This window comes from Rutilus rutilus (genome assembly GCF_951802725.1).
Source record: "Rutilus rutilus genome assembly, chromosome: 12".
Taxonomy (NCBI): Eukaryota; Metazoa; Chordata; class Actinopteri; order Cypriniformes; family Leuciscidae; genus Rutilus; species Rutilus rutilus.
In genome coordinates this window covers 35,853,004-35,865,416 of record NC_140217.1, presented here as the reverse complement: position 1 = coordinate 35,865,416, position 12,413 = coordinate 35,853,004, and the positions used below count along the sequence as shown (strand labels likewise).

Sequence of the window (12,413 nt, the reverse complement as noted above, 5' to 3'; positions counted from 1 at the left end):
GAAATGATGCTTACTCATACACATAATTCAGTTTTATTAGAGTAATTTGCGAGCGACACAGTAATCAGCAAGCCATACCTGTCTGTCAAATGATGTGGTTTGTGGGAAATGCAGCATGCAGACAACTTTAAGGAAGTATCTGTTCATATGATTTGGACAGATGGCATTTTGACGCCATAGGCTGAACATTACCTTTGTTGTCAATTTGGCATTCAAGTGAGTGTGAGTGCAAACAGAGACACACATCTATTCTCATTATTTTAAACTGAGTAAATGTATGATTAGGAGGTTCCAGTGTCCAGGCAAGCACTTGTAGGGACATGCAAAAGATAAAGAATTCCCTTCTTTTTTAACAATGCATAGCTGGCAGTGCACTGTCCAAACACACATATGTTCTCAGACAGAAGATTAATGTTTGCTGCATAATATGGCTTCTAAAAATACAAATGCTTTCTAATGTTTTTCAGTATTTATGTAGGTTATTATAACTAAAGTTCTACTGAATGAAGTGAATCTGTTTCTTTGATACGCCTTAATGATGCAAACATTACAAATCACTGTATTCAATATATTTGTTGGCGGTATTTGCGTATGTGGGTAGCTTGCAAATTATGTGGGTAATTGTTATGAATGTATAAGGGAAAATGTATTTTAGATGTTGGGACTGATTCCCATTTTCTTTTACTACCGTTTTAATTATTCTTATTTCTTTTATGTAAAGCACTTTGAATTGCCATTGTGTATGAAATGTGCTATATAAATAAACTTGCCTTGCCTTGCCTTGCCTTACTCATGAGACTGTGTTCATAATATATAAAAAATATATATTTATTTTACTCTGAACTTTACTCCAGTTATTAGACCATCACGTGACTATTTTGAATTATTGAGTGAGACCAAAACATCACATAAATAATGAATGAACTGGGTGTAACAAAGCTGGGTAATTGAGTCAGAGCGACAGACGTGAAGCAACAGGGGAAATCCCTCACGGGATGAGTAACATTCATTAGTTGATTTTACAGCTTAATTGAGATGAGGAAAGGGAGAACCAGCACGTTCAGCATGTGAACAGATATTCATGGTGGTAATGCTACATAATTGTTTTTTTTTTACAACATAACAGATCATAACTGCTTGATACCCGTATTGTCTGAGAAAATTAACTTCTTTCTTATTACATTGTAACACATGACAAACATGAAATGTTAATAATACATTTTATTAAAATGAGTGTATGTATGTGTTTAAATAAAATTATGTTTTTAATAATGTCTAAGTTAATGCTTGCTCAAAACAATCACTTTAGTAAAGTTTGTACTATTTTCGGTTCATTTTGATAAATAATACATTTTTGTTCAATAAATATATACTGTCATTAAAATATGTTCATTTTAAAAATACAGAAATAAAATTATTGAAAGTAAAGATTCTGAAAGCATTGAACGTGATCCCATAATAATTCAATAAAGATTTACAGTTGTATCAAATAAATAGCCTATATTTTATTAGGATTAATATTATATATTTTTTAATATGATGGTTTCATTATAAATATGGTGATTATCTCTAAGGTCGACTCCCAATTTGATATACGATATTTCCCATCTGAATCTAACCATGTCATGTCAACAAAAGGAAAAGTCAGCCAGCTGTTTATTATCATGTTAATTTTTGTGCCTTTCACCCCAAATACTACCAGACCTTTACATACTATTCCGTTATTGAATTAAACTGTTGCTTTAATTACCTTGAACAAAACTGTAAAATATTAACAAGACCCTTGTCTCAAAATATAAACAATAATTTGATCGATTCTCATTTGCTTCATAAATCTACAACATAAAACAAAACAAACAAAAAAAACATTACATTTTAGATCAAATTAGCGCAGAATCAAGGAGAAGACATCCAACTTTCCACGTGCTTCATGAAAAGCGGTTGTTAAAGTCGCCATGAAATAAAATTTTACAATTAGTATTATCATTCTCTGGTATTATTGCATTCAATATTCCGTTTCACTTGGAAATACGTCACAACACTGGAGAAAAGTCGTTTGTAACTTCCGGTTCATGGAAAAGTGCTGAGATGATTTTTTGTGCCATCTAGTGGTCTAAAGCCTTGTGAAATGTAGCCTAATAATTATTTTTACAATGTTTTTATTAATTATTATTCATTATTATTTTGATAATTGTTAGTGTGTATGAGTTATTGTAAATGTATCATTTTGGAGGCTAATAAAAGTAGAATGGGTGTGGCTCAACTTTATTTAGGCTACTTTGCCATAGTTCTCAAGTAGGCAAGTGTGTAAGAAGCGTTGCGCATGAGCACATGATGCTACGCGAGCAAGACTTTTACACTCAATGGTGCAAGAGGTAAGTTAGTTTTTGCAGAATCTGTTCTGATAGCATTTGTGGGGTGTTAAGAGACATTTTATACTCTATTGGACATCACATTTAATCAAGTAGGCCTACACTAAACATTCTATCCGACCTGAGTTTTTGACTGAACAAATAAACAGTGTTGATGTAAACTGTATAATGTCATTTCACGAGTTCACATCTACATATAATTAGTACAATAAGTTTATGCGTATTTGGCGTGCTGTCCGGGGAGAGGGCTCCGAGCTCGGAGTTAGGCCCGAACCCAGAGTACTCCCCCCCAGTTGGTAAGTGTAGATGGAACTGGAAGTGAGGCGATGGGGTGGAGGAGGGATGCTGACAAACTTTCAATGAACAGAGATAGGTCTGCTGTGAATTTATACTCTGTCATTGAGTTGATTACTGATTAATCTCCAGCTGTGCATAATTTGGTTAATTATCTGAACCTGCTCCTCCCGAACTTTGTTAATAAAACATCATTTATGTCAGAAAATACGTATTGAGTGTTTAAAAAAATTATTTTACGAATCTTTGTACACAAAACTCACTAATTTTAAGACTGACATCACTGGAAATAATGATGAATAGCATTTCCAAAAGAGAATCAAATGTTGATTCAGTAACCACTCTTAACTGACTCAGTGAGTTCATTCAAGGATTCACCAGACTGATTCAAACAGAGTATAATGGAGTACATAGGTGCATCCAAAATAGCATACTTCCCTATAGTAGGGAAAACACAGTATGTGATAAGAAGTATGTCCGAATTCACTGTACTCCGAAAAGTAGGCAAAAATTACCCGGAGATTCTGGGCCTGTCCAAATGAAAGACCCAACCTTGTGGTCTCTGCGCTTGACTTGACTTACATGACGTGGTATTTCCTGTATTTGGCACAAGTGTTCAAGTGGGCATGAAGGCTGTAATTGTGTGTTGCAATTACAGTGTTGCAAGTATAGTGTTGCAAAAAGTGCAAGTGTTTACAGAACTTTTATTTTGATTTTCAATACTTTGCATTTTAAAATAAACTTCTAAATGTCTGTTCAGTAGTCCCTATGTAACAATAGACACTATTAAAAAATTGATGAATACAAAAGAGCAATAAAGACGTGATAAGGTGATCTTGAGTGATAAAGAGCAATTGCAAATGTTGTACAAAATATATAGCCTACTCATCTTTGCATCAGTAAAACGTGCAACACTTTATGTTTTACTACCACATTATATGTAATATCTATATAATTTAACTTGCAGTGGAATGTTTTCCTCGACATCTTGCGATTTCGGGGGCACACGAGTTCCCGAATATAATGCATGATGGGATAGCCTACGCTTAGTGTGGGTTTAGTGTGTGTCAGGGTACAGCCATATCATATATAAACGCTAGATGTCTTATGGCGCAGTCACTTCCGGCATCACCGTTCCGCCATCTTACGGCAGTGCTCTGTGCATTAAGGTGAATGATCAGCACGTACACAAATCCTCATATCTCGATGAAATCTCGACGGATTTACAAACGGTTTGGTTTCTTACAAACGTTATTAACATGGCTATAATTCCGAATGCTTGAACATGCATGTTATAATTTTTCATATGTATGCAGTGTCGTAACTACATCTCTGACGTTTATAACAAACCAAACCGTTTGAAAATCGGTAGAAAATTGAGCAAGTTATGGTTATTTTAAAGTACATGCACCATTAAACGAGTGAGCGAGCACCCTGTCGCAAGATGGCCGCCGTGTGCGGACGTCGACCTCCATTGGCCAACAGCGCGTACGAGGTATCTAGTGTTTATATATATATCTATGGGTACAGCCAAAGTCCTTTTAGGCATAATAAATAGTCTCTGGTACAGCTCTCTGGCATTTTTAAGACATGGGACAGTCTTGCCCATTTACTTCCTGTTGCGTGCAGTGCACACGCTCTCAAGTGGCCAAGATCGCAAGTGTGAGTATTTGGACAGGCCTGAAGTGTGCATAATGGAAGGACACTTTACTATCCCATGAGGCCTCAGGAGAGAATCTGTGAATTGCAGTGAAGCAATGCAACTAACGCCGGTAGGTCACATGACAATGATAACATGGCGAATGTAGTATGTCCAGATTACATACTACGCACATTCATACTATATATAGAACAAACTTTTTAGCGTTTTTTTAAGTAATTACTTATTCAAAATTAGTACCTACTCAAGAGAGTATGCGATTCCGGACGCGACCCATGACTCTTTTTGCTCAATTCTTTAATGGCCTCTACAATCTTAGATCATGATGCTTTTGAAAAACACAGCCCTGGTTCATCATTTGTTCGTGAATTGGACACATTCTGAACACGTACTGCTGTTGTGTTTTTGTGTGCAGTCTGAAAGGATAGCTCAATAGAAATACATGCTTTCTTGTTAATCATTTTGCGTTTTTTTTTTCTCTCACTAAAATCTGATATTAGAATACAAACTCTCTTTGTGTTTCTTTTCTTTTATAATATAATATATAATAATATTAAAGTAGCAATAATATCAAACGTTTTGTGTAACCTTTTTTAGTTTAGGCTATATACTAATTGATAGGCTATCATGAACGTTGTAGGCTTCATGATGACTCTTTTTGTGGAGTAATTTGGATTATGAGCTTGATTATGAATCAGACGTGAAAGTATTGATATCTGAGTGAGTGAGTACTGTGGTTACTCATTGAACATGAAAGGCTGGCATTATGCAAATGACTGGGTGATCACTGATCAGACGATAGTAACGTGGAGGCAATGCCTCCTCTCATCCAAATGAGTTTTTTTGCATGTATATTACCATTGAGCTGAAACTGTTGTCCTCCTTACAGATATAAAAAAATGTTGTCCCCCTTAGTCATTGTTGGATAGTGTTACTGTAGAAGAATTAGTGGTTTACACCCTGTACACACAATCAATTCCTGAAGGACGAGATCAAGTCCTACCCTAATTTTTTCTCATTCAAAAAGCCATTTCACTCAGATGTACTTCACAATAGGGAAGAAAAGACCATCACAACTTCCGTTTCATGCACTCTTGCAGTTCAAACAATGAAGCATGATGCTTGCAATGCCAAGCTTGTGGGTTAATTTTCAGGAAATGCATTATTAAAATGTATTCCTTTAGAGGAATTTAAGTTGGCATTTGGATAGAAATGCCAAATTCATGATTCAGATTAAGTTAATGTTACTGAAGACTTTTATATTTTAGGCACTTGCAATGCAGTTTTATCCAAAGCGACTTCAAAATAGACATATTATCCCCGGGAATTAAACCCATGACTTTTGGCATTGCAGGGCACAACCACAAATATCGTCTGGTCTGCATACTAAAGTTACCGCAGTAATCAGGACTGCGTGAAACTACAAATTGAACCATGCTCAGGTTATAGGGGTCAGTTTCTTTCACTTTCTGCCTGTTGTAGATGTAATCAGTCTTACCCAGCCTTAAATTGCTATAGTAACTTGTTCCAGCCACAGAGCTAGAGAGACCTGAACGGTCTTAACCGTGCAAGACTAGAACAAAATGGCCGGCCATTAATTGTTTATAACCACATCTCTCTCAATACACTGCTTGACCTTACCTTGCACCTGACCAGTTAAGTATATATGAGACTGAGGGTATCTCCAGGGTATTAAGGCGATTGCAGCCTTTGTGTGATTTTTCTTTCCTCAATCTCCTAATTGGTCCTATCAGGGGTTATCAGTCTAGTGTCGGGTTTTAGAGATAAAAGCAGATAAAATTAAGGACACATCGTTTAAGGCACCTAGTCTGGCCTGTGGTGTGACCGGTGCGACTGCTGAGGAGATTATTTAAAATATATTATTTAATTATATAAATGGCAATGCATATCATTCCAAAGAAAAGCCAAGGAGGATGCGTTTCTTCTTTAGCATTTCATTTCGTTTTTGTATTTTGACAATTTGCATAAACTGTTTGCTGAAATTAAAGGGATAGTTCACCCAAAAATGAAAACTATGTCTTCATTTACTCACCCTCATGTTGTTCTGAACCTGTATGTTGAACACAAAAGAAGATAGTTTAAAGAATGTTGGTAACCAGACAGTTGACGGTAGCCACTGACTTCCATTGTATTATTTTCCTATTATGGAAGTCAATGGCTACCGTCAACTGTCTGGTTAGTGGTTAAAATACTCTTCAAAATATCTTATTTTGTGTTCAACAGAAGAAACAAACTCATACAGGTTCAGAACAACATGAGTGTGAGTAAATGATGACAGAATTTTGATTTGTGGGTGAACTTTAACAAGTATTAAACGATACTTACAAACGTTTTAATTGCTTTGCTTGGGGACTATCTGTTTGCTGATCTCTAAAAACACAGGGGGAACTAAATTTTTATGACAAACAAATATTGCGATATCATACTTCAGAAATGACACTGCTCAGATGACGGTTATATAATACCTAGGCGAATCGCCTTACATAACCACAAAACATTACCAGCATTCTCTTACATACTATATACATAGTTTGGTATTTGGTTACTTTGCTGTCTCACTGCTCAATATTTTAGTGTCTCAACTGGACTCTTACCTCCAGACGAGAGTGCTTCTTATGACTCCCTGTCAAATTACTGAAATCAATCATGTCTTGAAATAACCACTATGAAGCAAACAGAAAAAAAGAAAGCTGATTCAATAATTAAAACAGTGAATATACATTCATTTAGAGGTTGCTTCAAAATATTTTAAGATATCTAGGGTCAAAAATCTAGGGTTGTCATTTGGGTTTGGCTTAAATTATGACTTTTCTGCAATAAAATAATGCCATTTAGGGTGTTTACATGGCAATAATCATGTAAGATCATGCATGCAAACATGCTTTGTATTCTTTCAACTTTGTTTTCTTATAAAACAAGAAAATACTTTGTCCATATACGCAGGAGAAGGGGAAATACTGTAGCTTAATGGGCAAATATGGGTCTAGTGAACATTAAACTAAATCAAATTTTATATTGATTTGAAGTTGGTAATTTAGAGCAGCCAAAATAAATGAAAATGCCCCTTACGTCTACATAGACGTTGCGCTTTGAAACATTAATGGGTGCACACATACGCAAACAAAATGCCCTTAAAGATTAATGTGCTCTCATTGTGGGATCTTGCACTGTTTGGTCTCCGTTCCCGAAAAACTCCACAGGTCATGCCAACAAATCATGGTCACTCTGTCTGAGTGAGTTGGACGAAATTTTTAACCTCTCCAATACTGTATAAAAACCTTATGAACTCTCAAATGCTTGGAGTTGATCTTGTGGTCTATGAATAATACTTGAAAAACACAGATAAGAACATTTGTAGTTTGAATGTTAATTTGGAAAAAATGAATGTTCTTTAAAAGTGAAAAAAGAGCTATTATGATGAATAAAAAAACGGGAGAATGTTGTCAGCTTTTTATAAGAAACTTTATTCAGTGTGTCGGCGGTAATCCAGATTTTATTCATCATTTTTGTTTTACTTAAGTGGTGTATGTGTAGATGAGGGCACCAGTGTTTCACTCTTTAATGTTACTTTTTGTTTAGTTTTGTATGATAAACATATTTGATTTTGTGTTGGGACGACACATAATCATAGAATGAGAATCACACAATGAGTCCTTGTTAAATCACACAAAGATGGAGCCATTAAATTTAATATATATTTAATAAAAGGCACTCAGAATATCATGAATAAAATATAGTGCTTAAACAATCAAAATATATCATACAGCCATAGCATACATTCACGAGATGCTAAATGCCATAATCACATAACACTGGCATTATCACCTTAGTCAGTGGGGATATTGTATAAAATCAAAATAGAGCTCTCAGGATTTATTGAACAATGACTTTCAATATTGCTATTAATATTTTGCCATAATATGACATAAAATGCATGCCTAAGGGAATATACTTACGATTTTTCCATTGACACAATGGAGGGTTGATTTAAATGTCATATTTCTACCTCTAGTCAAAGCATGATAATTTGATCAAATTCATAGATCTCAGTGTTTCCATGCATCTTTTACAATCTACAACAGCATAATAAAAAGCATTTCAAGTTCTATATTGCAATTATACGTTAAGTGTCTCAAAAATGCAATGTTAACTGCTGGCATAAGTTTCATTTTCAAGCTTCCCTGAAAAGTGCTGTATTGCTTTGCTTTAGTCAGTGCTGAAATGCTACAATCAAAATATGCTTTGGAAACAAATATTTGTCCTCTCTTTTTTTTTTTCAACTTTGCTTTTTACAAAAACATGCAAATGTGCAATATGTTTAATGTGAATAAAGCAGGAAATATTCTCTCTCCTGCAATAAAGAAACTTCAAGTTATGGAGCACAGATTTCTATGGGCATAGTTTAATCACTAAAAAAATTAAAACTGTTGTCGTGATGAGCGTAACAGATCTTATTCTTACTCCAAAGACAGAAATTGTACTCTTATGAAAGACAATAATATCTCATAAGTGAAAATCTATTGCAATCATGGGTAAAGACAGACATATGCTTATCTGCATGATTGCATGACAAAAACTTTGTGTAAGTGTTTTCACGTAGCTATGAATGTTACTAATATGCTTGTAAAATAATGATTCTTCTTGTTCTGTTCATTAGATAAACCTGTTACGTTGTGTAAGTCCTGATGTTGCGAACATTTACAAATAAGTCTTTAGGCTGGATGATATATTCACGGCAATCTTTTCCATCTTTCAATAGTGGCTGATCGTTCATTGGTTTTGTTTCACTATACAGTACATGCAGTGTGCGATCATGCTCTCTGCCTTAATGGCTTGTCAAGTCAGCTTAAATTAGTGTGATGCATGGAAATCCATTCTTAAATAACACTTGTTGCCTCCATCATCAGAACCAACCTAAATTAAAGCTTCTTTTATGTGTACTCTGTTTGACCGACAAGTATTGTTTTGAGTGGCTAACCCAACCCATATTAATTCATGCTTTAATTCTTGTGCGTTTTTCAGCCATACATATCGATGTGCATAACAAGTAAGGCTGATAGTAGGCCAATGAAGCCTTTAGTCAAAGAAATAAGTGCTGTTTATTCTACTGGCTATCATCACTGTTGTCATATACATTCGGTCAAACAGGGGACAAGATTTGTGACATTGTCTGAAATTACCAAGCAAAGGTGTGTACAAAAACTTTAAGCCAGCATAGAAAGAATTAAAAAAAACATCTCACCCTAAAGATAGAGTTCCAGTGTCTCGTTCTATGTGTATGCTGACAAAAATAGAAACACCAGAAGAAATGTGGGACGAGCAGCAAGCAGATGCTGCCACAGTACGGTGGGTCATCCAAATATAACATACTTGCATGCGTAAGATACTGTATTTAAATTTAAAACAGGCCTGATTATGTTTGACAACTACCAGGGCTGTTAGAGGAGACATTTTGTGACATTGAAAGATGGATAACAGTTTGGCATACGCTTTTCTCTCACAAGCAGCAGGGACAAAAGGTGATGTCAGTGCAAAACTCCAAAGGAACGACAACATCAGCAAAAGGTGGTGCTGGGTGGATGCTCAGAGTGCAGATTCATGATTCCTCGGCTTTAATTTGAGGGACTCGGCAACACAGGCACTTAATCGCGATTAATTAAATGCTTGTTTTGACCCAAGTCAAATGCAGCCGTTTGCCTCGCAAATGATGACGAGTACTTTTTTGTCTTCTGTGATTCATGTTCCTTTTCCAGTTCAGTGCATTTCAGTTTTTATTACTGTAAAGCCTTAAAGGGATGTTCCTTACAATATTTTTTGCTTCCTTTTTTTAGATAGTGCTTCTGAGGTTTTATAGTCATCCAGCTGTGTTTTAGCAGCCTTTGGCTAAAACAGCATCCTGTTCGAGTTCTTCCATTGAAACAGCACATTCTGCAAAGGTACTGTTGGTATATGCATAGCATTAGGTATATATGTAGAGCTCTTAAATAAACAGTTGTCAAACCATAAAACGGAGAGTTTCTAAGTGCATTGTTGGACAGTCGTTATTGCTAGTCATTTGAAATATACCAATCCTTATGGAACGCCATTTTTTCCCGTCTGCCAATTCCCATTGCTCTTGTCCAGCGAGTAATTGCTTTCATACTTCTCCTCAGCGCTGGTTTTCTGATTTGCAGCAGCCTCAGCAGCAGCGTCAATCATGATTTTGTCCGCCTGCTCCGTTCCACGATGGTAGAAGTAGTTGAAGTTGGAGACGATGACGGGAACGGGAAGTGCAATGGTCAGCACACCAGCAATGGCACAGAGGATCCCAACCATCTTCCCCCCCAGTGTGATGGGGCACATGTCACCGTAGCCGACCGTCGTCATGGTGACTACAGCCCACCAGAATCCTTCCGGGATGCTCACAAACTGAGTATCAGGTTCGTCAACCTCAGCAAAGTAAATGGCACTGGAGAAGAGGATGACGCCAATGAAGAGGAAGAAAATAAGCAAGCCCAGCTCCCTCAAGCTGGCCTTTAGGGTTTGGCCTAGAATCTGCAGGCCCTTGGAATGGCGGGACAGCTTGAAGATCCTGAAGACGCGCACTAATCGGATGACACGTAGTGTGGCCAGAGACATGTTCTGGCCGGCGGTGGGGTCTTCTCCATCATGGGTGGCCATCAGTTCTGTTATGACGGTAATGAAGTAGGGCAAAATGGACACAATGTCAATGAAGTTCATGATATTACTGAAAAATTCCCTTTTGCTGGGGCACACCACGAAACGTACTCCAAGCTCAAAACAGAACCAAACGATACAGATGCTCTCCACCACAAAGAAGGGGTCAGTAAAGACAGAGGCCATGGCCTTAGGATGAGGAGTAGGGGACAGGAGCGTGCCGTTGGCGTCACGGGTTAAGTTGACGAACGCAGGTATAAATTCACGTTCATCACGGAATTCCGGGAGCGTCTCCAGGCAGAAGATACAAATAGATATAGTGATGACAAAAACAGACACTAAGGCTACTGACCTGGCAGCGCTGGAGCTCTCTGGGTACTCAAAGAGCAGCCAAAACTGACGGTGAATCTCACTGGTTGGGAGTTGAGGCTCAGGGTCTTTGATGAAACCTTCATCTTCCCTGAACTGTTCCATGACCTCATGCCCCAGTCGATAGAACACTATCTCATCTGCAAACACATCCAATGGCACGTTCGCTGGCCTCCGAATCTTACCTCCGGACTGATAGAAATACAAGATTCCATCAAAGCTGGGACGGTTGCGATCAAAGAAATATTCGTTCTTCATGGGGTCAAAGTAGTCAATCCTTCTTAAGGGGTCTCCTAACAAGGTGTCTGGGAACTGATTCAAAGTTTTAAGTGTTGTCTCGTACATCATCCCTGAGACGTTGATAACAACTTTTTGTTCGCCATCTTCGAGTTTCTCCTTTTCTGTAAAATAGTCCTCGCAACAATCCTTGGCTACTTTTCCTAAGAGAGCCTCATTGGGACTGCCCTCGCTACTCATTAGAACCTTCCAGTTGGAGATCAGACTGTTGCAGCTTGAAGTTCCTTTCTTGCTGAGTGTTGGTGGAGAGGCTAGAGAGCGCCTTGGACGTCTTCCTCTCAGAGGTGAGTGTGTGGGTGAATTTATGCCACAGGTCCCCTGGTTTGGTTCTGGGACATCCGAGGTGGGTGAGGTTGGATATCCTGAGTCGCTTGGGTCTCCCAGGTTGATTCCGATGTCGTCCAGGTTCTCAAAGTTGACCAGAGGAACCTCCATGGCCTCCCTCCCCTCCCTGGGGCTGAGCTCAGGGTCCTAACCCAGGATGAGATGACAGACAAGCAGCCAAAAGCACAGGCCAGCCAGCCCACTGCGCACCTCAAAGTGCGAAGAGATCAGGGAAGATTCAAGCTGATTCTGCAGTAGAGAGCCGAATCCCAAGATACTGTCATCTGATCTGCAGATAAAGACAAAGGGAACAAATCAGTTGTGTTATTGCAAGGAAGGTAAGGTTGCACCTTAGTCAAGCAAAGAAAAACAAAGAAATATAAAGTAATATAAACTACAACAAAACAATGAAAAAGGAA

At 37.6% G+C, this 12,413-nt stretch overlaps 1 protein-coding gene across 1 annotated transcript; it reads right to left on the bottom strand.

Annotated features, from left to right (window-relative positions):
• Positions 1–8,142: 8,142 nt before the first annotated feature.
• On the bottom strand, positions 8,143–12,105 carry LOC311301227 (potassium voltage-gated channel subfamily A member 10; the record flags this gene model as incomplete). The annotated part of the gene is made up of 1 exon (XM_084426194.1): positions 8,143–12,105. The coding sequence occupies one exon, from the start codon at positions 12,103–12,105 to the stop codon at positions 10,420–10,422; it is 1,686 nt and encodes a 561-aa protein (XP_084282320.1). The 3' UTR covers positions 8,143–10,419.
• Positions 12,106–12,413: the final 308 nt, after the last annotated feature.